This window comes from Falco cherrug, chromosome 14, assembly GCF_023634085.1.
Source record: "Falco cherrug isolate bFalChe1 chromosome 14, bFalChe1.pri, whole genome shotgun sequence".
Taxonomy (NCBI): Eukaryota; Metazoa; Chordata; class Aves; order Falconiformes; family Falconidae; genus Falco; species Falco cherrug.
In genome coordinates this window covers 9,488,808-9,513,402 of record NC_073710.1, presented here as the reverse complement: position 1 = coordinate 9,513,402, position 24,595 = coordinate 9,488,808, and the positions used below count along the sequence as shown (strand labels likewise).

The window sequence follows — 24,595 nt, the reverse complement described above, 5'->3', positions numbered from 1 at the left end:
CTCATGGCAGGTAAATGCTTTGTGTGCACGCAGTGCAGGTTAAGAGCTCTAGCTGGAGCCGGCCTCCTAAGCCCAGTACTAGGCTTGGGTGTGTAGTGTATGAGGAACAGCTATGTTCTCTTTAAAGAAGTGTCTCTGGTTGCCTACAAGTGCTTGAATGGTGACATGGAATGTCTCCTCTTTCTAGATGAAGGTCTTCTGTGTGATCCTGAAATTGGATTAATATTTTAAACTGAAAGCTACCTTTACAATATAAACACCATAGAGGCTCTATTATAACTGAAAAATATTTAAGTGATCTGAATACAGGGGTTGCTCCCACCTCCCAAACAAGTAAAACCTGCCTAGTTGGTGACAGATTGTAATTTGGGCAATCAAAAAAGGATCATGGAAGTATATAGTAAACCCCCCCCAAAATAATATGGAAAAAAAGGAGATTACAAAGGGACTGAGGATACATGAAGCATATGCACTCTAGGCTGAACAAGTGCTGGTGCAAGTATAGGGTCTCCATTACAACTGCTGTTGCAGACTGCTGCAAAAAGCAAGTATTTATAAAAGGTTTACACACTAGAAGCTTCTTCACAAGTGGTGCTTTATGAAGGTCAGTCTAGAAGATTTACGCTATGAACCCACCTGACTTCCTCTGTTTGTGATATAGCGCTTACAAACAAGTGATATAAATTAAATGCTGTCCACACTAGTCTTTTACATTGTATGTAATGTATATTTTAGTAAGAATAGAGGTACTTTTAAAAGTGTGTAACAGACATTGTGTCTATGTATATAAATAGGCTGGAGTAAAGCTCTGTGAACAGAGGTTAAATATTCATAAAGCAATTTGGTGGGTAATTAAGTACAAGACTGAATGGGGGTCACTTCCACCTTTGAATTTCTACTTTCAAGTGCTTCCCTCTGATGTGATGTGTTGCGTTCCCTGTACTCTGGCATGACAATATATATTTACTAGTATAGATGTATCTGATTTAACCTCAAAAGTAGCAAGCTATTAGTAAGCACCTGGTAAACAAACAGCTTGCAGGGCTGCACTACATGTTTAGTATGATGGTAGTTTCATTCATATATATATTAATCTGTAACAATGTTAACCATGCGGAAGGAGATATTCAGGGTAAAACCTATCAGTTGAAACAATGGACTTGCATATGCTTACACCAGGCAAAGATGTTCACGTTGGGGCAGGAACAATGAAAAGAGCAGTTCTCATCACCTACAGTCTCGTTGTAAGCATACAGTAGACAGATAAAGCCCAATTTATACAGAAGGCAACAATAACATATCAGAGTTACAAGATATAATTTTAATTGTGCAAATTTATAGCTATACATTGAAACAGAAGCCAGGTAATCAATACTGTGTACGTTTAGTAACAGCCAGAATGTTATGTACAATTAACAAAACAGATACAAAGTCCAACAGTCTGAGAGACCGCTTTGAAGACAACAGATACTAGTCATTCTTCAGTAAGAAGAAATGCTTTAGAAATATTTCATGGCTGTTCAATTTTCAATCTGCCAGAAAACATGGTCTTTAAACTGGAAAACAGCAGACTGTTTAGCAGTAGTATTAATACTTCTGATTTTCCATGAAATCATAGGTCAATAGTTCCTTTCAACTTGAATTTTTTGGCAGATCGCTCGCTTGCTCTAAGCTGGAACTTGCTTCCATAGATGTAGGAAATGAATCCATCAATCTCCAAGCTAAACACGTTGTTAAGTTTGGGAACAACTGAAAATACAACAGGAAAGAAATTAACAAATGTGGACGAATGTAAGTCTCTCCTATGAAAATATACTGATGTACAAGGAATATTATTCATATGTAGCCTTGAGGCTTACCACACTTCCAAGGTTTTTATGCTTTACCAAGAGAAGAAAAATAACCAAACCCTTCTAAATTTTAAACTAATTACAAGTTAGTCCTCTTGCAGGAGCATGTGTGTTGCAGAGAACATCCTGTATGAATCGGATGAACGAACCATGTGCATAATCATGTTGGGTTCACTGGAAATCCATTTTTTATTACTTGTTTCTACATTTTTGGCAAGATACTGGGCTGTTAAGCTGTCAGTGAAGATACTGACTCCTGCCACTCTATACAAGAAATTGAAAGCACTGATGTAAAACAATACAGAGATGTAAGATGAACAGTGAGTTCAAGAAATTTCTGATTATTCAAGTTGAGAAAAGCACTGAAGAAATTGTCTGTCTTACCTTTCAATTTGTCCTCTTTAGTGATAATTTTGAAGACATGTTTAAATTCCTGTAGAATGATTCCTGTTATCCCAACGTAAGAGGGGCACTTTGATTTTGTGACTGAAGGAACAGAAATATATATGTATTATAAAATTTCAGATGCAAGCAGTTTATTTACTTTTCTACAGTTGCCTCACTATTTTAAAAACTGGTGTACAATATTCTGAAATAACGCAATTACAGTAATAACTGGTAAAACTTGCAGTTAATCTTTGAAACTAATAACATGATTTTCAAGTGCAGTTGAAGAGTAATTAGCATTGGTAGGAGAGAAAGAACCCATCAACCTATGGTCTCAACTATGTGACTCTAGAGTTAATGATGTTGAAAAGAATTTTAAAATAAGCACCTGAAATAAAGGAGTGTCTGCTTAACTTCAGATGACTTCATAAAAGAAAACAAAACAAAATACCTGTAACAATAGCTCCATGGAGATCAGCTTTTAGCAGTTTGCTCTGAACCATGTGTGGTTGCCTTGAAAAAAGGAAATAAAATTATATGAAAAGTTAGGCTTAAAAAATGGGTTTGTGACTACTGACATCATGGTCAATGTACAGAAATAGCACATACTAAGTAACTATGATGTTACAAGCAGTAATGAAGTATCTACTAAATCAAAACGACACTAATTTTAAAATATCTCAACCTACGCATCTGGTTTAAGTCCATGACATAGGTCTCTGATATATTGTTTCCAGAGTTCATGTAGTGGTAGGAAGATGGCATATCTGCAGTAAAAAAAAAAAAAAGAATTTAACTATCAAAAAATCTACTGGCTGATTCCTGAAGTAATCTGTATTTACAACAGGATGAAGACTAACATTTTAAAGTTTTTTAATCTGCTCTCATAACTTAACCTGTAAGGTAAGCTGTGCCAAAAACCATGTTTGCTTTATTAAAAAACTAAAAAGCATAAAGTATGTTTCTCTTTATCAGCCCAAAATGGTGAGGTGTTTTAGAGGATTGGGCTACATCTAAGACTGAAGAGATTTCTATCTACTCTTTTATCTCCCCGCTTCGTTCATGTTAGCAACAGATGAGGCTTTATTCGGTGGGCATTAGTTTGAGGAAACTGATGCAGAATTTTGACGCTCTGGTTACAGGCAGTCCAACTTCAAAAGAGGTGGCTGTATTTGGGTTTGATTTCTTGTTACATTTAGATATACAAAAGGAAAGAGATGCAGAAATGAATTTTCTAACCATACAAAGAAGGGAACAGTTTTCTCATGGTGAAATGCCACAGGGTCTCAGACTGACTTTACGTGCTGAAGGGTTAGTATCCACATACATACTACTGCTTTTACATGCTTCTGACTTACTTCCCACTTTTACTACACAAAGAATATATTTAAGATCATACCTTTGCTGTTGGGGTTCAATTTCAAACAGGCGCATATCTCTCCTTTGCTTGGCGGTAAAACCTTTTGTTTTCTTCCTCTTTTCCTTTGTCCTTTTTTTGGAGTAATGCTCAAGAACTACAGCTTTCCGAGTTAATATATCCTGAATAGCTTCATCTTTCATTTTTGGCATACTGCGCTTCAGGAAGGCATTTACAAATGCTCTGGCCTCTTCTGGTCCCTGAGGCTAAAGATATTTCAAAAAGATAGCTCAAAATACTGATTGTTACCTAAATGAAGGACTTGCTGCCGACTAGTTTTATCCCGTTGACAGTCGCCATAGGAATTGGTTCTACACATAAGGAATAGTAAATGGTCAAAGCGTTCACGTGCCGAACCCTCGCGTGCGCAGGGCCGAGTGCCGGCGTGCAGCGGCCCCCCCGGCCTTGCCCCCCCCCCCGGCCTTGGCCGGCGTGCGGAAATGCCGGGTCTCGCGTTTAGCTTGGAAGGGCGCATTCAAACGCGAAAGCGGCGGGGGACCGGCCCCGCCCGCGGGAACGACCGCGCGCCCGTTCCTCCGGTTCCCGGCAGGGTCTGTGTAAAACCGTATGAGGAGAGAGCTGAAACCGTCGGGTTAACCCCGGCAGCGCTCCGGGGGCGCCCCCGCCGGCTGTGCTGCCAGGCCGCGGCTCCGCGGGCGGCGGTACCTGGAGGCGCAGGTCCCCCGTCCCCTCCGGCGGCAGGCGGCGGTACAGCTCCCCTGTAAGGCAGAGCGAGGCGGGCCGTCAGCCGGGGCCCGGGCCGGAGCGGGCCGTTACCCGGGCCCCGCTCGCCCAGCGGCGCTCACCCTCCATCGCGACGGCCGGCAGCGCTTCCGGCGCAGGCGGATGACGTGTACGGCGTGACGTGCGCCCGCGCGGAGGGCGGGCTGGCCCTAGGGCGCCCCCGCCTGGCCGCCGAGTGAGCCCGCGGGGCCGGGGCTGGCCGGCTGCGGTATCCCAGCGGGAGGAAGCTCCAGGCAGCAAACAACAAACGGCACTTTTGGTTTGGTTGTTTTTTCCACCCCCTATAATTATTATGTGTTGAAAATACCTTAGAGCAGTTTCCGGCGCTTGTGAGGCTCGCAGGGCGCCTCAGAGGTGCCAAAGCCAGAGAGAGGCCTGTGAGGCGGGCCCGGGGGAGCAGGGCTCAGGCCCCGGGTGCTGTTTGAGCCCGGGTTGAGGCCAGACCTAAAGAAGCTGCTCAGACTTTCCCACAAGTCATATATCCAGAGTGCCAGCCTTGGTGCCTCTCGCCAGCTGTGTGGGGTGTAGGCAGCTCTGGCGAAGGGGGAGCCCAGCCTTCTCCGGCCTTGCCTGATGGCTGCGTGGCAAACCCATAAGAGACAAAGGACAAAAGAAATGGGATGTCAAAATCTTTTCAGAAAATAAAATTAAAAAAAAAAAAGGGGGTGGGGGATTGTTAGATTCTGCTTGCTAAAAAGGTTTTACAGAGAGTTTGTATTACTTAGTGCATCATAAGAAATACCATATTGTTGCTGTCTCCCCACTGCTGGTTAGGGTAATAAATCCCAGCCTTAACCTCAGGTTTCAGAGGCTGCATTGCTAGAGGTAACCAAGATCCCTGTGTGTCTTGGGAAGAGGAGCCTCCCTGCATGTACCGGCATTCCTGGGTTATTGCCTAACATGGCTGGCCCTGGGGTCCCCAAGAGCTCAGTGTCCCTCATAAGTCACAAACTGTGCTGGACTGTGGTTTAGAGGGAGGTGTTTGCTAAGATCAAAATCCAAAGAAAATGTAAAACGGGGGGAAGTGACGTTGCTTATTGCAGCTGTGAGGTTCTACAGAAGGGGAAGCTGTGGCCAGGGTAGGTTGTTAGATTAGCCCTTTACATTAAGCTAGATAGGGGCCGTTTAATACCTGTAACTTCTATTAGCTGTCTGAAAAGTCATGTTACTATTACTATGCATCACAGGTTTATTTCAGCAGAGATCAGGATACTAAGTTAACATTTTCCAACCAGCATCAAAGTAGCAATCTTACAAAATGAAATCTGGCTATTATTTATCTGTTACACTAACAAATTCTCTGACTTGCAAGAGTAAAGTTGAGCACCAGATATTTCAGTTACTATCATGGGGAAATTTCTTTAAAAAAAATAAAGTCTTGTAAATCGTACCCTCTGTAATGCAGGGCCCCTCATTTTCGCTAGTCATCCACCGCTTCAGTATGATCACGTACACTTGGAGTAGACAGGTCTGTTGTTCGAGTATTGATTTGTTAGTGCCCTTCCCATTGTAACAGCATTGCTTTGGAGTCTAGATGCTCATTGTGACAGGCAGCCTGGACAAGTCAGCCCTCACTTCTTCTCCCTAATCTTCAATTGCTCCCACCAAAGATGCTGGGACATCCATTTCCACTTTTCCATCCTGCAGCCCCCTCGCCTTCCACCTTTTGTTGCCCCATTTGTTCTGCAGATCTCCCCCACCCAGGACTTACAAACGTGGTGCTGAGGCCAGCCACTGGCCAAGCTCCCCAGGCCATGGGCAGGCACAGGTCCTCTCTGTCCTGCTCCAAGGTTCTTCCCATCTCACTTCTCTTGGTAAGAGAGATGGGGGTTTTTTTCCTGTTCCCAGTCTGTCCTTCTCCAGCCATAGCCCTTGGTGTCATTGCAGGTACCTGGCTCTTGCATGCTCCTGTTCAGCTGTCCCCAGTAGCTGTGTCATATGCTACTGTACTGTGCCTGTAATCATACACCCAGAAACATGAGATCTGTGTAAAATCAGGTCCCAGGTTTCTTGCAATCAAAGTAAAAAAAATCAGGAAGGTGCTGCTTACTTTGAGGCTTACTTTGAGCTTTACTTCCTCTGTTATGTCACTGCCTCTTTCCTCCTGGGATAGGACAAAGTCCTACTTGCTGTACAACACAGAGGTACCCTAAAACCAGAGCAGCCAACTCCTTTTCTTTGCCAGCTTAGTCCCAGCTCGTGCTGCCCTCTGCTCAGACATGATGGCTCTCCAAATACAGAAGAGGTTTATATTCTTGTCACAGGGGAATATTGGCTTAGCAGCTATTTAAGCACTGCTTGATAAAGGATACTTAGGGAGCAAGGTAGTGAGGCAGGGTATGGGAAACACAATGATTTTGTTGAGTGCTGCTGTGGAACACAATGGTGCTAGAGTGATCTCTAACAATTGTGGTCTCTCTGTATGTGTGTAAAGAAGAAAGGGCCAGTTTCTGCAGAGTATTAAGTGTGAGCACTGGTTGGTTTGTATCACAGACCTCCTGGCAGTTAAGTACGTTGCCACAGCAAGCAGGTCTCGGTTTTACACAGCGTGGACTCCTTGAGTTGTCATTGCTACTAAAAAAAGATCAGTTTTCATGAATGGAGTACCAGGATAAGCGCTATGGGTCTTTAGGGCCGTATGAGTGCTCCTTCACTGGATTTATGCTGCAATTCCTAGGGCACTTCAGGGATTAATAGTCAAATCAGTGTTGGCAGTGCTGGTGTTGTAAATCCAATGATCCAGGCTAAACTGGTGCCTGGGGAAGCCGGTCTCTTCCAACAGCTCTACATCTTCATTTCTCAATTTATCTTCAGATATAATGTCTGAGGGAGCAAGATCAGCACATTGGTGTGTGTCCCAGCAAGAAGGCTCCGTGTCAGGAGTCAAGACTCCCATCAAATAAACATGAAAAAGAATGGGCAAAGAAACTGAGAAACCAGAGATGAGCAAAGACATGTGGTGGATAAGGCTCAGAGAAATGAAGGAAGATGGGTAAAATGTTAATATAAAATGAAGTGGGAATACACAAACAAAATAATTATAATGCATGTTTCCGAATGTGCAGTATCACCCGCTCCACTTGTCTTAGTGTGTTAGGCTTTTGAAACTTTTTGCTTCAAGTAAATCACCTTGAATAGGTTTATAGGGATATAAATCCCTAACACATATTATTAATACCAAGTTATAGGTGCCAACATTGGCATTTCTTATTCTATTAAATCTACGTATGGTTTTATTTATTGCTTTCTAAAAATAATACTAATAAAACCTATGCAAACCCCCAACTTTGAAGCAATCTAACCGTGTGCACTAGGGGGCTGTATTGCTGTACCTGTAGGAACTGTTAAACTGCTGGGGAAGCAAACTGTGCAGGCCAGGCGAGGTGAGGGCAGTGTCCTGGGGAAAGCCAAGCAAATGTGTGAGCGATTATAGAGCAAGCTTTATCTTGACAGGCACAGAAAGCTAATACTTGAGATGCACAGTGATCAAAGACGGTAAATAAAGATGCTTGTGTGATGCAAGAATAGAAGGTCAGTGTTTTTTCAAAAAATAGGAAGTAATTATGAACTGAAGTGAGAGATAACTTCACGTACTTCTGCTCAACTCGTGTGTAAAAAGTGACTGGGCTATAATCACTGTTACACTTTTGCTGATTGTCATTGACACAAGAAATAAATACCATAATCCTCTAGAAGGTCTGTCTCAGCAAGCCTTTGAGCTCTCGGAATCGATATAGAATCATAGAATCATTTTGGTTGAGAAAGACCTTTAAGATCATCGAGTCCAACTGTTAACCTAGTTTATTCCTCTTGGCCAAATTGTGTTAGCAGCTGAATTTGGTCCCTAGGGACATCTGTACTGGGGAAAATAATTTCCATTTAAAACCCTCTGATCTGATTTCCTCTACCCAAATATCAAGCTGCTAATACAATTTCCACCCCCTTTCCCGCAGCTGGGCTGAGGCAGCATGCAGCAGCCTGTGTGGGTCCTGCGGCTGTCCCTCCACGTCCTGTCTGTGTCTTGCCTCCCCTCCATGGCTGCCTTTCCTCCTCCTGCTGACGGCTCCTTTGGCCCTGGCAGGGAGCACAGAGCCCCTCTGTGCCAGTGTTTGTAGGGCGCCTTGGCCGACCGTACCCTGCGTGCCTGCCATCCTCCTGGCTCTGGCCGTGCCGTGTCGGGGCCGTGCTGGTGTGCCACAGGCGTGCGACATATGCTCGGGGGTGGTTGTGCGTGGTTCCCTGGCAAAGCCGGTCTAGGAAAGGGTCGTAGTGGTGGGTGGACAGGCTGAGAATTGCCATTCAGCCAGCTGGGTAGACCTTTATTTGTGTTCCGAAGCCTGAATTTTCATTTCTTGTAAGCTTAGGTTTGCTAGAGGAAATCTTGTGAGTCTGTGGAAGCCCATCCTCTTGCGTCATGGGTTTGTTTGACCGGTTTTAGATGGCTGTGGCTGGTCAGCGAGCGTCATCTTTTGATGTACCCTGTACCCCCCAAATGTTTCTTATCCGTATGTTTTTCCATGAGTTTTTCTGCTTGATCAGCTCATCTTTAACTCATGGATTAGGACGAGATGTGTGTCCCTGTCCCCCCCAGCAGTTAAGCTATTCTTTCGAGCTGAAGGTTCGTTATTTCCGTACAGTCCTGACTCCTTGTCATCTCAAATTGCAGCTGCTGCTTCAGGGTCAGTAAAATAGACTGGCTTTTCGGTGTGGGAAGAAACCGAGAAAGCGCTGGGAAATGTAATCAAAATATACCTTAGTGGCACAGAAATCAGAAGTCAAATAATAATCCCAAAATGTTTTCAGAAAACGTGAACGATTGAAAAGCCGGGGTTTAAAATGCAGCGAGGGAGGCGCTGGGAGGGCCGGGCGCGGAGGCTGCGCTCACTAGAGGGCAGCCCGAGACCGGGCTGGGGCCAGCTGCCCGCTCCGAGTTTTCTGTACGTATTTCTACGTGCTGTTCTAATTCAACTAACTGTTTCAAATTTGGTGTTTGTGTGTGTTTTGTATGGGTTTTTTTGTTTGTTTGTTTGTTTTTTTAAGTTTAAAAGCTATTTCCTCTTTTGGAAAAAATGTGGCTGTTTGCAGCTTTTTGTAGCATGCAGGACTCTGGTTCCCTTGTACACTGACCTTTTCTGCATCACAGTAAGATTATCAGTGGAAAGAGGATTTTGAAGGAATTCAATTTCACTGCGAGTTAAGGAGGCCACTTTTTTGAACACGAGTATATTCTAATATCAAAATAAGAAGCTATATCCTTCTTAAAATATTAAGAATATGAGTGAACCTAGAATACTTGGAGATAACTACTGCAACTACTCAGCCATGCCTCGCAGAGCAACTGTAAAAAAGCAACGCTTGCTACCCAAAACAGTAATGAGGAGTCAGAAAGCTGAGGCTTTGGTAGCTGACATTCCGTTTCCCTGCCTGCTGAGATTGTGCGTGATCCAAACGCGCATCAGGATGGCAGGCGCTGCTGCTGCTCCTGAGCAGCTTGTATTTACTAATTAATACTAGCATTCTGCATTCATGTATAATTCCATGACAGTCTGTCTTACAGTCATTACTTTTGCTGTGCTTTGAGTCTCATTTAGATCTTGCTAAATATTTTATTTTAAAACATAATTAACATTGGCTCATGTGTGATAGGGATGTATGATGCAAAATGAGTATTGAAAATGATAAATTACAAAGTAATAATAGTCATTGGATTTATAGCAGGTTTTGGTTAAACGTCATAAAATTAACATAATTCATTAAAATTTAAAAATAATACAGATAAAAAAATTTTAGGCACAGAGGTCAATTATATCAAAAATGTTTAGACTTTTTTTTCTAGAAAAGACTTGTCAAATTGTGCAAGCCTGTGTGATATGGTTTGGTTGTCTTGGCACTTTACCCATGGTAAGTCATTTTTGGCCAAAAATGTGTTACTGCGTACTGCATGTTACTATTCGTGATAGAGTGCAATGGGAAAAGTGATAGCTCGCAGAGCTTGGTGCTGCAGTACTGTGGCTGCTCCAGTATTTGTGCATCCCTGTCAGCCAGGGTCCTTCCTCTGGTCACCTCCAAACCTCCTGTCCCTGCCAGACCACCCACACGCAGTGAGCTCCTAAACATGTTTTAGATATGCTATGTGTAACTCCGCCACAGGGCTCTGGAGGGAGACGAGCAGTTTTCACTAGGGCTAAGGTGACAGGAAGAGGCATGTTTTGCACAAGGCTTATGTTAAAAATAATTTGTTTCACCGAAGCATCTTTTGCTGTGTTTCCCATGGAGTGCTTCAGTGCTAGCTGCTTGGGTCAGAATCGAGGGAGAGGGCACCCTCCATCTCGGAGGGGGCTGTCGCTGGGACCACAGGGGCTGCCCGTGCCGCCCTGACCCACGAAGGAGCAGGAGGCTTCAGCCATCCAGGGCAGTGTCTGCAGTGCAGCTGCCTCCTGCACAGCTCACAGCCAGCAGGCACTTCATGCCAAACAGCCACCGTGCCTGAAGTTAGGGACTGGGATGAAATCCCAGGGAAACTGACAAGGTTCATTAATTAAACAGATACAAATTTTTCATTTTTCCTCTGTAATGAGGCATCTTTCTCAAAGGCATCACTATCGGCAAGGCCCTGTTGCTGCCAGACTCTTTCGAAGTAACACACTTAGGCTGGCAGGAGTGAACAATTTTTTTTAATGAAACGAGTCAGCTTGCACATCTCCAAAGAAAGAGAGGCATTGCTGAGTCCACACGCATGGTCTCATCTGCCAAGGTGCTGCGTAGCTTCAGGTCCCGCTGGTTGGAAGGTGTTTGTCACAGCATGCCAGCTCATGAGAGTCCTGCCCAGGGGGGCGTGTGTCTCCACAAATTCAGGTACTGCAGCCCAGAGAAAACGAGTGGAAAGCATTTGTCAGTTGAAACTGGGCTGAATGAGCTCTGCTGGTACAGCCAACACCTGAACTAGCAGTGTCCAGGGCTGCTGCCTGAGGCAGCAAGGGGTGACAGCTGCTTTACCCAGCTGTTACGGAGTAGTCAGTAGTCACACAGGTGTGACTATGCTTGTAATGCATGTAGGCAGCATTTTCTTTTTTTAAAATAATGTTCCTTGTATCTACATCAGCTTTTTATCAATCAATGACAATATAAACTGTGGCCCAAAGCATCAAAAGGAATTCAGGCGGACCTCTCTCACTGGAGTGCAGTGGAGGGCACTGGGCCGTCTCTTGGCATTTCCACTTGAAGACTTTATATGTGGGAGGGTGAAGAGCAGTCCCAGCATCTGAGCGTTCTGACCCCCACCGCAGGCAAGGTCTTTATGAGCAGTGGTCAGCGTTCAGCTCCCTGTCCGTAACCTGATTTCTTCTGAACTGCTGGTGTGTGGCGGGGCAGTGAGGGAGTTAAAGCTGCTGGATTGCTTTGATAATTGACCAAAAAAAAAAAAAAAAAAAAGCCCATCCAAGCCAACCAAAAAACCCCTGTTTGAGGTCAGTGCTCTTATAAGTGCCTTTTAAAGAAACAATAACCTGATACAATAGAAATATTTTTGTTCCTCTCTTCAGTAGAAATCTGATAAACCACAGAGAGAGGCAGGTGTCCAAGGAGATAAAAGTAATAAATGCGGCTGCAGTTCTGGAGTGAGCTAGCCTGTCAGGCTGGTAATTAAATGAAAGCCCCTCTCAGGAAATGCTGGAAGCTAATAGATATACACGGAGATGCCAATTCATTTGCCTCAGCAATATATGTTAATTATAGCATGAGATTAATTTATACATTTTGCAGTGGGGAAAAAATAGCAGGGGTGGGAGGGGGAGAGCTTTCATCCTGCCAGTGATTATTTCAGGTGGTAGAGGTTATTAAGCACCTTATACTTCTTAAAAACAGAACAGTGGGTGAGAATGGGAGAGAGAAAATGTTTAATTGGAACAGGTCCTCTAAACAAAATTAACTAGTCACAGATTTATAACTGACCTGAACCACATTTGCAGACAGCTGCCAGGGGATCCTTTGCTTTGCCACAGCTCAGTAAGTACAGAGCCCCTGTTAGCAAATAGCTTCAGCTTGAGTCACTCTGTGTTGGTGTGGTGTAAAAGGATTTCTAAGAGTTACATGAGTGTGAAATTAGGAGTGCTGCAGTGGTGGATCACACCTACAGGACAAACAGCGGTTATTTGAGACCACGCTAGGCTCGAGGACGCTTTGGTAGGTGCACGGAGGTGCAGGAAAGGACTGACTTGTCATTAAAAGTGTGCTGGTGATCACTAGCAGAGCGGCATGTGCCACCTGGGCTTGGGGCAGTGAGCTCAGGACCCCGTCAGCTTTAGTGATGTGACACTAACTGTTGACAGAGCTGCCCAGCTCGTTCTAGTTTGTGGTCGTCTCGCTCTGGAAGTGAAATAACTGAGGCCAGACAGACATTGAAGTGGTGGAGATGCTGGTGCTTTCCTCAGTGAGAGGACTGTGACCCTGCTGCGTGCATGGGCAGTGTGTGTTTGTGTGTTACAGTCCCTCTCTGAGGTCATTTTTGACCCTTGTGTCCAGTTTCAATCACCCTTGTCACAGCTGTCAAGCTCTCACGTAACATCGCTGGGGCTCTCGTGCCCAGCCGCCTTCGTTAGCGGGTAGATGGATAGATGTGCCGTTAGCATTGCGTGCTCTGCCCCGCGGTGAGTCCGGAGATGCCGGGGCTTGCTGGTGGTGTGTGCCACTGCACAGCCCCTCTGCCGCCAGCAGCGCGGGGCTCTGCTGGGTGCGTGGCGCTTGTGGAAATGGGGCACCCATTTACACTTCCAAGTGTGGCGTTAAGGGCATGACTATAGGTATTTCAGCTCTGAAACACAGTGCAGCACAGCAGGCTTCTTTCTAAAAAAGTCCTTTGATCTGTAAAATTATCAGCATTGAGGCAGCAGAAGCAAAGCAGATTTTCCTTTATTTTCTTCTGCCTTGGAGGAGGAATACTCGCTTGCCCTTCAGTATGATTACAACCCATTTACCAACACTTTTTTCTGAATTTCAGACCTATGTTTCAGAACAGTCACAAGCAAGAAGTGTTTCTTTTCAGAGCCTGGAGCAGTCAGCATGAGGATAAAGTTTATTTAACAAAAAGAATACTTCCAGCTGAATTTGTATTGTGAAATTACAGGTCCATTTAAAGCAAAATAGAAATGGTGGTGGGTTAGGATCAGGGAAGGAAGATAATGACATCCGCTGCAAAGTGCATCCAACAGCTGTCTTCAAATTTTTAAGTTTTTATAGGACACTTTTGTTCGTGTAATTATGCAAAAGAATAGAACTAAAAAAAAAAAAGGTACTAGATGCTGAAAGCAAGCTCAAGTCTTGCTCAGGGAGTGCAGGTGGAGAGGTTATAAATGGTGTCTCAAATGCTGACTGATTTCAGAGCGATGGACTCTGTCCTTTCTGTCATGGAGGAGGTCTGTGACATTCCTGCTCGCACATGTCCTGTACTGGTTTGGGCTGGGATAGAGTTAATTTTCTTCACAGTAGCTAGTATGGGGCTGTGTTTTGGATTTGTGCTGAAAACAGTGTGGATCAATAACACAGGGATGTTTTCATTATTGCTGAGCAGTGCTTACACAGAGCCAAGGCCTTTTCTGCTCCTCACCCCACCCTGCCAGCGAGTGGGCTGGGGGTGCACGAGAAGTCGCGAGGGGACACAGCTGGGACAGCTGGCCCCAACTGACCCAAAGGGGTATCCCACACCGTATGGCATCATGCAGCTCAGCATAGAAAGCTGGGGGAAGAAGGAGGAAGCAGGGGATGTTCAGAGTCACGGCATTTGTCTTCCCAAGTAACAGTTATGTGAGATGGAGCCCTGCTGCCCTGGAGATGGCTGAACACCTCCCTGCCCATGGGAGGCAGTGAATTAATTCCTTGTTTTGCTTTGCTTGCATGCATGACTTTTGCTTTACCTATTGAACTGTCTTTATCTCAACCCATGAGTTTTCTCGCTTTTCCGATTGTCTCCCCCATCCTGCCGCAGGGGAGTGAGCGAGCGACTGCGTGGTGCTTGGCTGCCAGCTGGGGTTAAACCATGACAGTCCCCAAGGGATGGCTGGCCCAGGCAGGACCCTGCAGGGTGCAATCCCCACCAGGGCTGGCCCTGGCCACACACTGCTCGCACTGCAGCCATTGCCCTGGTCCCACATAAGTCAGCTCAGTCTCTGTTGTTCTAGACTGCAGCTGTCAATATGCACATTTTTCATTAAAAGAGGGTTGTCAACAGCTTTTTGTAATAGTATTTTAAATGTAGTTTGTTCTCGCTACTCTTGCTACAGAGACTGGCTGCTACGTCTCCTCCCAGGCACTGCTGTGATGTCCTCCTGCCCTGCTCTGAGCAATCCCTGTTGGTGCTACTGTAACAGCTGGAGGCCAGCTAGGAACGAACACGGGAATATTTTGTAAGTCTGAGCCCTTCCACTACCCTGGCATTTAAACAGAGATTGTTTTTATAGTTGTCCTCTTCTTGCAAATTAAAAAAAACCAAAAAAGATAGAAATAATAATTTCCCTCATTGCTTTGCATGCAAAAATACCAAGCCCCACAGTTGCCCCCATTTTCGCTGCCAATGCAGACACGTGGGATCAGTTTTGGGGGTTAAAACCAGGGATGTTCAAGTTGCCAGTGAAGACAGGTTACCTGCAGACTGCAGCTCAAATTCTGCTCTGGCTCAGTAGCACTGAGACATTTTGCTACTTTGAACAGAGGTGGTGAGTGAAGAAACCAGTTGGAGCCCCGTGTTCTCCCTGAGCGTCGGCAGAGGTGTTTCCGCGGGCCGGCTGCGAGTGCGCCTTCAGACACAGCACGGCACTCGCTGCAGCTCCGCTCCGAGGGCCTGGCGCTGCCAAGAGCTGTGAGTTTAAAACTAGCTGAGCCTCCCACACGGCAACATGATTTACTAAACCACTAAGATATTGGGTCAGCCTTGTAAATCATTTTAATTATTTCACTAAACAGGTTGTGGAAATAGATCAATAGAAAATATGGCATTTAGGCTTACAATGCTGTGCATTCATTATGGGAAAGAAATTATATTAAATGATTTAGGAGCTAATAATATCTGAAAATAACAATTTAATGGAAGCCTTCCAATCCTGCACTTTGAAAGCAGGATACAGCTATACACAGTCTACCCATTTTAATCTCAGTCAAGTATACACAGCAATTTTTTGATTCTCAGAGAAATGTCAGTCAAGTACAAGTAACTTACAGACTTTCAGCATCCCATAAATTACATTATAATAAAACAAAACCAAAGAAACTGTCAACAATCATTTTTACATACTGGCAGGGTCACACAAACCAGGCACGTAAAAAATAAGAAAATACATTACAATATAACAAAGTGGCGGTGTTACACAGCAGGGGCTATTTTCCACTTGCAATTGCTATTTCTGTGAGACTGTGGTTTGCACTGCTGGGCTTGAAGGGCACTTCTCTCTAAAATGTTGGGGGTTTGTTTCAAACATCAGAATACTAAATGCATGCTATATACATGAAATATAGATAAAGAGACGGCAAGGGAAAGAAACCAGAAACCAGAAAAACCTAATCTCTCCTGTGCAGAAAAAGCCAGGTGTCACCGTTCAGTACTTGAGGTCAGCATTGCTCTGTGACAATTATTTTACTGTGGCTAAACTAAATTTGGTACGCTGTGTCCTGGTTTTCTTAATGCATGCATGATAGTCACCTGTGCTGTTAAAATATTTTCTCCTGAAATAAGCTGTGCATTGTGACTATGTAATGCCTTATTGGCCATCAAGTAACGACGCTGAACCAAGCAGGCACGACTGTGGGCAGAATTTAAGCTGCAATCAGATAGTGCACCTGTGTCGCCTGCTCGTTTCAAAGTCTGCAGCCTACTGATAGGCAGTTGTCATATCAGCTATCTCCACTCTGGTTTGCAGGCAGAGTTAAGCTTTGCTTTAAGGCCTCTGGCTAGATAGCATTTGAATTATGCACTTCATCACACCCCAATTAGCTGGGGATGCATGACGAAAATCATTATCAGTGAGTTTATTTGGGAAAACACCTTATTTGCTACTTGGTTCAGCATATGAAGGAAAACACCTCCACCCCCCCTCTTTCTCTCCACTGAGAAAAGCTTGTTTTAAAGCAGAGGGAAACTTTGAGCTGTGGCAAATTGTTCTGCTCCTGCTTATTCACCTGCCCCCTTGAGCTCCATCTGGCTGTTTTAGGAACGTTAAGTGTTGCGCAAATAAAAATAAATGGCTTCAGCATGACCACAGAACTGACTGAGCACATTCCCTGTGCAGGCTGTGCAGCATGTCTGTCTCTTACTCCCAAGACCCCGCAGCAGGTGAGTTTTACGGTGTCCTCAGGTAAATGGCACCTGTGGCTTCCCACACTGCCCCCCCCCCCATTTTGCAGTCGCACTCCCAGCTATAAACAACAAACTGGACGGATGTTTTTCCCAAGCCCTGTAAATGCCAGCAGCAATAGATGAGCACTGAATGAAGGGAACCGCACTGTGTGAGCACATGGCATTTTCATGGCCCTGAACATGAGCGGTGCTTGCTTTGGTGCTGCTCTGCTCCAAAACCCGGCAGTGGCAAGGTCTGAATTAACCTGGGTAATGAGCCTAAACTTGATTGACTTTTCCATGCACATTTATGACTAGGTTGACAAATACTTTCTGAACCCAGCAAAGCGCCACGCTTTTGCTTTTGAGATGCTTTGCTTTAGTGAAATGCTTTAGTCTAGCGTAAGTAGCATAAAACCTCTCTGGTCTTAAAATGATTAACTCTTGGGTTAATAAAGAGATTTTATGTTCCTGGAAAATATTGCAAAAAGTTCAGCTTCTCACATTTTACACGCTGGCAAGCTGGCTTTAGTTCCGTTTCCTTAGTCTTGATATTAAATCATGTTACAGTTCAGATTTTGACAGGTGCCTGGTGTGTGTTGCTACCTACTGTTTGCTGGCGTTTGAGCTCCCCCAGCCCGGCAGCAGCGAGGCGAGCCTTTCTCCTGTCTCCCCTTACACACTGAAGAACTGCAAGGTGGCCACATCTACAAACCCACAACAGGATCAGTGCACTGGTATGTACTCAGTTTTGGCCTTCCTGTCTTGTCAAACCCTGCTTATCTCCCTGGAGACTGAAATGGCAGTGTTAGTAATTATTAAAAGATTTCACTATATAAGGAGCCTGGCTGCTGCCTTCAGTGGGACTTGCCTAGCTCACACACAGTCATTAGCTCAACCAGTGACTTAACCATAAACCGAGGTGCATTCTAACCAGGATTGCAATTAGCACCTTGCTGTGCATTTAACGAACTTGGGACTTTCATACCACTATACTATAAAAGCTGAAATTATATCCAAGCACTCTATAAATGGATGACACTATTATCATTATTTGTAGCACTGAGTGATTGTATTTTTACTGTCTTGCACTGAATTAGCATAAATGAATCACAAATGTGAGTGTATTTCGGTAAAGATCATAAAGTAACTGATGCTTCTTTAATCAAACTGTGCATTTTCATGTCTCATTTGATTTTGTAGCCTTCAGCTTCTCTTGTGCACTTCCTTGAGTGCTGTGTTCCCCTCAGGGTAACAGGTACCACTGACGCACGGTTCCAGCTAGATCATCGCTCAGCACCGTTATTCCTTGGCCTGACTCAGAACTAGATGTGCACACCATTTCCTTGTCCAAAGATTTATCAGCATTCCCAAGGAAGCGCAGCTCCCAAGCCACCGCGCTGCCTGGCTCAGTCACGGTAAGGCACGCTGACTAGGCCTTTTGGCTTTCCAGAGCAGCGCACGCTCGGTGAAACAATGTGCTGTGCTTAACAGCAGCCTCATTCCTGTCAGAGACACAGGATTAGTTTAACTAGGGAAAGCAGACTTTTGAGGGTCCCTTCGGGAACGACGGGTGGCTTTTCCTTGTGCTCCTGCTGTCCTTGCTGGCTCAGAGCTGGGGGAGAGGCAGTGGCTGTCCAGTGGAGCGGAGTGCGCGAGGCTGAGCCGTGCACTGGGACGCTGAGCAAGAGGTTTCCTGAGCTGCGCTGGCCACGGCCCTGGGAGCCTGGCGGCATCGCCCCCGCTGCCCTGCTTTCAGGGCTTTCAAGAGCCCAGGCAGCGGAGGAAGAGAAGTAAGAGTCCTCACCACCACACCGGTGGTGCTCTGGAGGCTGCAGGGGCTGGTTCTCTGAGAGCGTGTCTCGGAGACGGCCCATCTCCCAGCCTAGGGCTGCCTGATGCCACCAGAGGCCACGCGTCCTAAGGGGTGATTTAGTTACCAGACCCTTTGCTAAAACCTGCCCGAGCTGTTCCTATCTAGGTCCCGGCAACACACCGTGTTGCTGCTCTTGGGAGGGAAGGATGAGGCAAACCGAGGCGGAGTGTCAGAGCCCTGGCACTGACCTTCCTCATACCCATCCTAACATACCCTAATTACAGCATGTACAGTAAAAAGAGGCTCTGCCATAGTAATTTAGAGCTAAACCTCCTGTTTACCATTGACTATAAATACTGAAGCACTCTTAAAAAAAAAATTAAAAACTATTATAATAAACACAGCACAGAAATCAGAAGTATCCTACTATTTTTTGCCGAAACAGCTGTCTCTGACTGACAGCCTAAATATGAGCACTTGCCTAGATACCATGTAGATCACCCTAAACCCCAAAATGAGTCATGATACTCACTGGATTGTCAGAGCAACTTGCAAGCCTGAAAAATATTTAGGAATGAAAAACTCCTATTCTAGTTTGTTTTAAAAAATCAATTTCTTCAGATTTGCAAGGAAAGTGACAGGAAAATCCAAAAATAAGAGCCTATTTTATGTGGTACTGTCTTTTCATCCTGTGTAACTCTACCTGTTACTATTACTGGTGCCTGTTGCTGTGTAAAGTCTTACCTGCTGTTTCCTGTTTCAAGGGTATTAACACAGAGATGAATTAAAAGTTTCTGACAGATCTGGTCACAGAATAGAAATACAAAAAATAGCTTAACACTGTCTTTCCCAGAGTAAATTCCAAAAATGTCCTATTGGAAAAATATAATCTCTAATTGAACTGTAAGCATTTTTGAGTTATTTATTAAGATACTTGCTAATATTGTGATATAAGATACTTATAAGATGATTTTCCATATGAAATTTAAGAAACATTTTGACAGTAACAGGAAACCAAATCTATAGGCAACAACTAGGGAACTTCAATAACTAACTCTACAGCAAGGTCCTCTCTGATTTGACTCTTAATGTACTGGGACTGTCCGTGACTGCTGTAATAAAAAGTCTGGCAGTCACCATAGGCAGACCAGGAGATTTCAGTCCATGCGTTGACATTGGCGTGGCTCCTTAAAGCCGTCTTGGTCAGTGCTAAGTTTTGGGTGGTCATTGATGCAGAGCTGAAGCACCTATTTTCCCAGGCTGGCTCCGTTTGTAATAATAGCCATCTTTATTCTGCAGAGATTACTGCGTTTTAGAAACATGGTCTAAAAATAGCAACAAACCCCTCCTTTGCTTCCTCTTCCCCATCCCCTGTCAAACCACACGGCTGTACCCAGAGAACAGGCTCTGCTGCTGCTCTGGGGCAGGTCAGGCTGATGCAGAAATCCCTCACAGCCGCCCTCCTGCCTTGCTGGGATTCTTCCAGCCTTGGTCTCATTCTCTCTGTTTTAGGGCCGCTAATTTTCCTATGGAGTAACTGCAACTGTGTGACCAAAACCCAGACCTGCCCCACGCATGCACACAGCCGTGGGCTCTGCCTCAGGGCATCTTGCCAGAGAGCGAAGCCCCAGACGCCCAGCAGCCCCCTGCATCGCAGGTCAGTGGTCTGATCTGCAGCGCTACAAGGCTGCCAGGTATGTAGACAAAAACGCCACAAAAGCCCAAAAACAGTGAGGAAGAAAAAAATTCCCCATCTTTCCTCTGCTGTAAGAGGATGTTTTACCATTAAACACTCCCTATTCATCAGCAATAATTTGTGTATGTCGGGATCTTCGCACTCTCCCACGGCCCGTAGCACTGGTTTTCCCTACCTGGTGGCAGAGAACCCAGGGGGTGTCACAGGTGGCATCCCCACGGGCTGGCAGCTCACTGGGCTGCACGGCTGAGCTGCCTTGGCAGGGCTGGGGGAGCTCTCCCTGCTCCCAGCAAACCCAGGCAGCGTGCTCGCTTGCTACAAATTAATATTCTCGCAACAATCCCCCTCCAATCAGTCTTTGCTAAAAGCATTAATTAAGACTTTAACATTTTTGATCCCATCAATTTTCTGTTCTCTTCTTATTAAATAGATGTACCAGGGGAGTTTGAATAATAACTGCCCAAAGTTTGGGGATAATGAATAAATGAACTTCGCTAGCCTCTGGCTAAGCATGAAATTTACTGTGTAGTAACAAATGCAGCAGCGGCAGCTCATACATTAACCAACCTAGTTTTGACACGCAAGTTTGGGAGCACGTTATTTACTTACTAGTTCTAAGTGAGACTGGGCTCCAAAATGTTTTATGCAGGAAATGAAAAATGACATGTTCAGACAGTCCTTTGCATTCTGCCTCACTGTGAAGCTGCTCACTCGCCCATCTTCCCTTCGGTGGGGCTCTGGCCCTCTGGCCACGCACAGTGATGTTTTCAGGACTGCACACTTTCTTTTCTTCAGGAGTTTTGCCAGAACAGGAGCATACCAGGAGGTACGCAGTTTTGCTTTTTACTTGCTAGGTCTTGGCACTTTGAAGGTCACCTGCATGCTCTGAAACGACTTTTGTTCCATGTATTTTTACATGTGCATGGCTCCAGTACCAGCTCTGTTACACTGCTGTAAATCCATTCATTTTTGTAGAACTCCATTAACTCGCAGTGGATTTATAGCGGTGCAACTGTGAGCAAGCTATGGCTGATGGTGCAGACTGGAAATATTACAAGGAAAAGTGCAAAGTTCTATTGATTTTCTCTCAGGAAAAAATGTGTGTTTCCTTATGATTATATTACAGATGACTCAGCTCTGGCCCCCAACAGCCATCACTCACGTTTCCCAGCTCAGCTGCTCGCTGGCTTTGCGAGGAGGAGCCGCTGACTGTGCTGTCCCCAGCGCCAGGACCAGGCGCCGTCTCCTCGGGTGCCTGGTGACGCACCCACCCCACCACCGGCGCTGGAGAACGTTCTGCCCGGCTCTGCGTGGCACTGCAGGAGACACGCTGCCTTTCCGTGGCTCTGCAGTCCAAGCACTTATTCCTAATCAATTCTGACAGCAGACACCACGAGGAATGCTGAGATTTATGAAAGAGCAAGATTTGCCACTAGCCTCTGTCTATTAAGGGTGCAGCAAACCCTCACTTTGCCCTTTGTAAATACAACCAGCAGAAGCAAGGCACTTGCCCTTTTCAGAAGAGCAAGCACTCTCAAAGGACAGATGCTTTAGCAAAAGTCTTTAACACGCTTGCAAGCAGTGAGGTTCCAAATTCTCTATGTTCTTCCATCAAAATGCTTCTCATTTCTTTAAGTGCTTTTTAAAGACTAAATACTGTACTGAAAGCTGCTGCCTTCTTTTTAGCCATGGGGCTAAAGCATGCATGGGGCCAAACGTAGGCTGTGTGTTTTGCAAAAAAGCTGACCTGAACGTGGAAACAGAGGCCCCAGAACCTGGAGGACTCATTCTGCACGATTCTGAAGGCGACGCATAGCAAAGGTAATGTAGAGCGAGCTGGGTTATCTTGGCAATCCGCTCCCTTGTGGAAGTTATCCTGCATGCCGAGAATGAGTTATCTCTGCGTGTGTGCAGGTCTTCACTGGAAAGAAAAGATGCCTATTGCTCTTGTTAGACGAGATTTTTCATCAAATCCTCAGGTTATTATTTAGTAGGCCTGAGTTTTTATAGTGGCTTGGGATACAAGAATTGTTATTCCTACCATGGCACACTTCATTCTGATCTCAGAAAGGATAAAAAAAGTTATTTTTAGTTGCAGTTTTAATATTTTTTCACATTTAATGTGATTAAAGTCTAAAATACCTTGATAATTCTACTCCTGCCACTGCATGCAAAACTTCTAGTCGCTGCTACATGCCTGTGCAGGTAACAGGCTACAATACAATGGGAAGGACAAATACGAGAGGCCGATGTATTTCCTCCCGTGTTTTTTTTGCAAACCACACCATATGCAGTGCCAGCTACAATGTACTCCATAAGCGCTGAAAGAAAAGTATTGGAGCAGAGCAGATGATCTGTTTACTGAGACCATCCTGTGGTATGGCTGAAGTTGAAACGGAAGCACAACTACTCCTAGACAGCTATGCTCCACTGCTTCAAGCAGCAGCTATTTCTTTAGATAAATTTAAGCAGATTTTCTTCTTGTGGAAAATTTTCTTTCGTTCTCTCCCTTAGAAGGAAGATGAGTCACTGACAAATACTTACTGCCCTTGAGAAAAAGCAGCAGTGCTGAGGAGGTCGCCAGAGGACTCACAGTTCAAACCCAGGCTGGTTTCGCCTTTGTGACCGGCCATTACTCGAAGGATTAGAGCTTTCATGACATTACAGACTCCACACATACGTCTGCTTGAATAATTGTCCTTGAACAAGTTCCCAGACATGAATGCCAGTATTAATTTAGGTGTAGTCCAACATCCAAATTTTTTTTCCATCCGTCTTTTCCTTTCAGGTTATAAGACTCACCCTCCTGTGCACCTATGGAAGCCGAGGACTGTGTACTTCAGTGTCTTGCGCTTTGATGCACTTTACAGGCTTGCAGCAACCATCTCCCCCAAGTTCTTCCAAAGAGCAGTTCTGCTTTTTCTGGGACGATTATGTATTCTCCAATCCACAGGAAACTACAGCTGGCATTAAGAGGATGAACATTCTTACAAAGAAAAGATTTTGCCACCTTCGGATCCCCGTGGTAAGTTTGCCCCACTACGAGAGGGCTTTTATTACCACAATTCAGCTGCATGTATGAAACACACAGCTCCCTCACAATTACTCATAGTTCTAGAAAAAGCGAATTCTGACCATGGGAGGAATTGAAAATCCCTTTCTATCCTCCTTCTAGGAGAGGACTCTGGCAATGGCATGTCCTGCTTCTGCTCCACAGCTTCTACAGGCAGAGCCCTGCTGGCGCTTAGTTGTCACTTTACCATTTTCACAATTAAGGTCCTTTCTGAAATGCTACACAAATGAAAGGGTAAGCACCACAGTCAGACATAGGAAATCTCAAAGTATGCCACTAAATTCAGCTAAAGAAGGTCGTGGCTTTTTACCAAGTCAACCTGTTATCTCACTTAAAACCCATGTATTCTGCAACAGAAAAGTAACTGCTGTATTTACTGTAAGAAAGCCTTTTGCTTCATTAAAGGCAGGCTCACTGGGTAAGACAAGTGACACAATTACATAATTTTAAAAACCCAAACATATTTTAAACAAATAGGTTTAGGGAATACAACGTTCCAGGTCAATCCATTTTTATTTTCATTTTCCACTGCTTGAATCGCCTTTTTGCAAAGAGGCCTGGAGAAAACCAAAGCAACTTACCTTGCGTACTCCAGTGTCCAACTGGCTGCCCAGAGGTAACCAGTGCCACCGCCACCACACAGCTATAGCTCATGCCTGGTCAGCACAGCCCGCTGTGGGGCTCTGCAGTGCGTGGGGGTGTGTAGTACATAACTGATACCAGTTTTTCTTTGTTTGTGATGCACCTTTCTGCAATTCTCAGTGCTGTGACAAGGCAGGAAATCGACACAGCCATGAAGCCTTCTCAGGGAGCTTCAGGACACAGGGAAAGGGACACAACATCTGTAAAAACTTTATTTCAAAATCTTTTTATTCAACTGTTATTCAGCAATATACAATACTGTTTATAAACAAATGTCTTACCTTGTTTCCAATCTTCATTTAAAAATAAATATTATTGACAGTGAATATTAATTATGGTAAGATGTACCTTTTTAATTAAAATGTCTCCAAAAGAAATAATTTAATTAAAAAAGAAAAAGGAAATCCAAAAAACCTAAACACAATAATCTACTAAAAATATTTCCTTTCTTAGGAAGGGCTTTGACCCAACATCTTTACATATTGTCATAAAGATAACTGCTCAACAGTTCGTGCAAAATGAAGAGTCAGAGGAAAGGTTTAGAAAAGAAAAAAAAAATTACATTAAAATAGAGAAATCATAAGTGCCATGCACAGAGCAGGGCTTTACACATAGTCTGGAAACTAGATGCATTATTCTATGTGGTTTACT

At 44.7% G+C, this 24,595-nt stretch overlaps 1 protein-coding gene and 1 long non-coding RNA gene across 2 annotated transcripts; one reads left to right on the top strand and one right to left on the bottom strand.

The window, feature by feature from the left end:
* Positions 1–1,300: 1,300 nt before the first annotated feature.
* Positions 1,301–4,520, bottom strand: POP4 (POP4 homolog, ribonuclease P/MRP subunit). The gene is made up of 7 exons (XM_055726411.1): positions 4,461–4,520; positions 4,321–4,373; positions 3,637–3,860; positions 2,927–3,004; positions 2,689–2,750; positions 2,235–2,336; positions 1,301–1,749 (listed from the first exon to the last, which is right to left on the bottom strand). Exons 1-7 carry the CDS (start codon positions 4,465–4,467, stop codon positions 1,613–1,615), a joined length of 663 nt encoding a protein of 220 aa, XP_055582386.1. The 5' UTR covers positions 4,468–4,520; the 3' UTR covers positions 1,301–1,612.
* A 40-nt stretch (positions 4,521–4,560) lies between these two features.
* LOC114017366 (uncharacterized) lies at positions 4,561–23,767 on the top strand. Its single transcript, XR_008735076.1, has 10 exons — positions 4,561–4,657; positions 14,673–14,795; positions 15,100–16,714; positions 17,288–17,454; positions 17,921–18,135; positions 20,046–20,190; positions 20,879–21,055; positions 21,356–22,050; positions 22,744–23,254; positions 23,405–23,767. It is a non-coding gene; the product is annotated as an uncharacterized LOC114017366 (long non-coding RNA).
* The last annotated feature ends 828 nt before the right edge of the window (positions 23,768–24,595 follow it).